This window comes from Arachis ipaensis, chromosome B10 (genome assembly GCF_000816755.2).
Source record: "Arachis ipaensis cultivar K30076 chromosome B10, Araip1.1, whole genome shotgun sequence".
Lineage (NCBI taxonomy): Eukaryota > Viridiplantae > Streptophyta > Magnoliopsida > Fabales > Fabaceae > Arachis > Arachis ipaensis.
In genome coordinates this window covers 134,305,455-134,308,614 of record NC_029794.2, presented here as the reverse complement: position 1 = coordinate 134,308,614, position 3,160 = coordinate 134,305,455, and the positions used below count along the sequence as shown (strand labels likewise).

The window sequence follows — 3,160 nt, the reverse complement described above, 5'->3', positions numbered from 1 at the left end:
TTTCTTACTAAAAAATTAATTTAAAAATTAATATTCTAAAAAAAAATTCTTTACAATATTCATCAATTCCAGTAAAACTTTTAAATTTTTAGTTTCAACAATTAAATAATCGATTTGATTTTTAAAACCTTACTTCTGCACATGTATATATACATACATGCGCATACAGATACAGATATAGATACAGAAACATACCGTTTTCAAGAGAGGAAGAGAATCAACATTTGGAATGCCATTGGGGAAAACTTGAACAACCTCTTTTCTTACACGATCTTGCCACTCTGGATAAGTAGCAAGAAGCATCAAAGACCAAGAAGCAGTTATTGCAACGGTTTCATGGCCAGCAAAGTATATGTTCTTGCAATTATCCACAATGAATTGCTTGGCAAAATCTTTAGGTAGACTTGTTGAATCATCATCACTCATAGCTGCTTCCAATAATAATTGCATTAGATCTTTCTTTGAAGAAGGTTTCTCTGAGCATTCTTCCTTTCGTTCCTCCACTAACTCCCAAATTAGTGACTCTACCTCCCTCTCCATAATTTTAATCTCATTTTCCTTCCCTCTCCATACATTGTTTAGAGTATCCCTTCAAGACAAATTATATATTAATCAATTTTAGAATGTAACAAAACAAAAACGGTTCAATTATTTGGCCGATTTTTCGTGATTGGCAATTCTCCTAACCAACCCATCGAAGTAAAAAAAAATGTATTCGAGAATTGTGTATAATGGGTTGATTAGGAGAGTCGTCTATTAATAATTTATTTATGATAGCTAAATGACAAAATTTATGTTTGAACTTTTTTTGAATGTGAAACACTTGAAAAATGTTTAACATAATTATCTAAACTGGAAAATCTATGTTTGAGTTTTATAGATGGGTTTAGCCGTCGCTAATATTAATTAATATTATCGATGGTAGTGGACGTTGATAAAATTTAATAAAAAATTAATTGACGAAATTTTTTACTATTTAACTCCCTGTCTGTAATATTAATTACAGACAGTTAAACAATCTATAATAATAAATATGTTTGTAATGACATTCATATTGTAAACTCTTTAAAGCTTAAATCGAAAATGTGTTGACACTTATATACAATAATTCATATCAGAAAAAACTGTCACTCGACTCTGACAATTATCTCAGAAAGACTATGAGACTCCAAGAAAAAAAAACACCAAATCCGGCCTCTGATTTTTTTTGTTGGGACTGATTAGTCTCTCTGCGAAAAAAATAACATTAATTTTTTTTTGGCACAGAGGCTAATTAGTCCCATAAAAATAAAGCTCAGGGGCTAGGTTGTTTTTTTTTTTTTTTGTTAAGGGCCTCGTTGTCTTTCAAGGTAATTGTCAAAGATCGTTTAGGATTTAATGGCCAATTTTAAATGTAGAGATACATTAATTAAATAAAAAACCTAATATATTTGAAGAATGTTGAGTTTGCATTGACATACCTTAAACCTTTGACTCCAAAAAGGAAGGTACCATGTTTGGACATTTTCTTTTGCATTAGCCTAAGCTTAGAGAAAACTTCAATTCCTTTGGAATATGAATGTCCAAAACAAACTCTTGAAATAACATCAGCTGCTAAGCTCCTCAAATCTTCATTAACTTCAACTTCAACTTCGCCATTGCCATCATCAACATCATTACCTAATTTGGCCTTAATGGCTTTGTCCCATTTTGTTAATAATGGTTGCGTTGACTCTATCATTAGGTCCACCATACCCTACCATGATCATGAGTTACATGCATGCACACTTTAGATTCAGCATAAGAACATTTTCTTTTCATACAACTATGTATCATGTGCTTATATCATAGGAAAAATTTTAAATGTACCGGAAACACTCGTGTTTCAGTTGTTTTAACCGTTGATTTCAATTAATATATATTATATATATTTTTTATAATTCATATCAAAAGTTAAAACAACTATAATACCGATGTTCCCGGTACACTTGAAACTCTTCCTATATCATATCCTATTAGTTTTTACCCAAAAATAGTTATAGATGTGTATTTTCTTACCAACTTATACTTTTAGAATAAATAATTTCATAACAAAACATAAGAACTTCTATAAGTAAAAAAGTTTTAACATATAAAAAAATGAAAAAATTATATAAAATTCACACAAATAAAAAATAAAACGCAAAAGAAATTAATTTCATATTCCATATCAAAGAATTATATACAGATACCTTAACTTTTTCCATGAAGAACTCAGGAGCAATAAGTTTTCTCTGATGGGACCAATTAAGTCCATTAGCTCTGAGAATGCCATTTCCAAGAAGGGATGCAAGGTTGTTTGTTATATGAGAAGGTTTACCCAAATCCAGAGTCATTAACTTGTTCATTTCTGATATTAATTCTGGACTATTCACATATAAGTTTTGTTTTGTCCCTGTTGAGTAAGTGTACAATAGACCTACAAATTCAGAGTAAAATTAATGTTGCATGAGTCTTAATATTCATATTATAATTTAAGATATCATACAAATCAAATTATCGAATATTCTGTTCAAATCACTCAATTGATATTTTGATTACTATAACAAAGGAGCCATAAAGACATTTAAAATGTCTTTTTTTTTAAAGATATTTTTTAGTATTTAAAATTCAATACATATAACTGATTAAACCATTTTATTTTTATTAAAATTAGATCAGATAAATTAATTTGACTAAAAAAATAGTGAATCAAAACAATAAACAATAATACGGCTTATTTAATTACATATGTTGAATTTTAATTATTAAAAAAATCTTTAAAAAAAGATATTTTAAACGTCTTTATCTGGATAATTCTCTTATGATAATAATCAATCGTGTGTCTTGTCTTATTCAATAATAAATGACAAAGACAGACTCTAAAATTGTTTGTTAAGATTTAATATATACATAACATTGTTTTTTAAATACTTTTTATATTACATTTATGATTTATTACACACACACACACATACATACATACATACATACATACATACATACATACATATATATATATATATATGTTATATTTTTTGTTTTTTTAAGTTTTGCATTTCCCTACTCATTTATATTATCTCCTTTAACTAAGCATGAGGACATGCTAATGTTTAAGTGTGGGGAGGTTGATAAACCATTATTTTATGATTTATATTGTGTT

At 27.9% G+C, this 3,160-nt stretch overlaps 1 protein-coding gene across 1 annotated transcript in view; it reads right to left on the bottom strand.

The window, feature by feature from the left end:
• Window positions 1-3,160, bottom strand: part of LOC107622033 (cytochrome P450 714A1-like) — a 5,792-nt gene that overhangs the window by 1,557 nt on the left and 1,075 nt on the right. The window contains exons 2-4 of the mRNA XM_016323968.2: window positions 2,211-2,437; window positions 1,461-1,735; window positions 196-589 (exon numbers count right to left, since the gene is read on the bottom strand). Coding sequence (XP_016179454.1) covers window positions 196-589; window positions 1,461-1,735; window positions 2,211-2,437 — 896 coding nt within the window. The remainder of the gene's footprint in view (window positions 1-195; window positions 590-1,460; window positions 1,736-2,210; window positions 2,438-3,160) is intronic.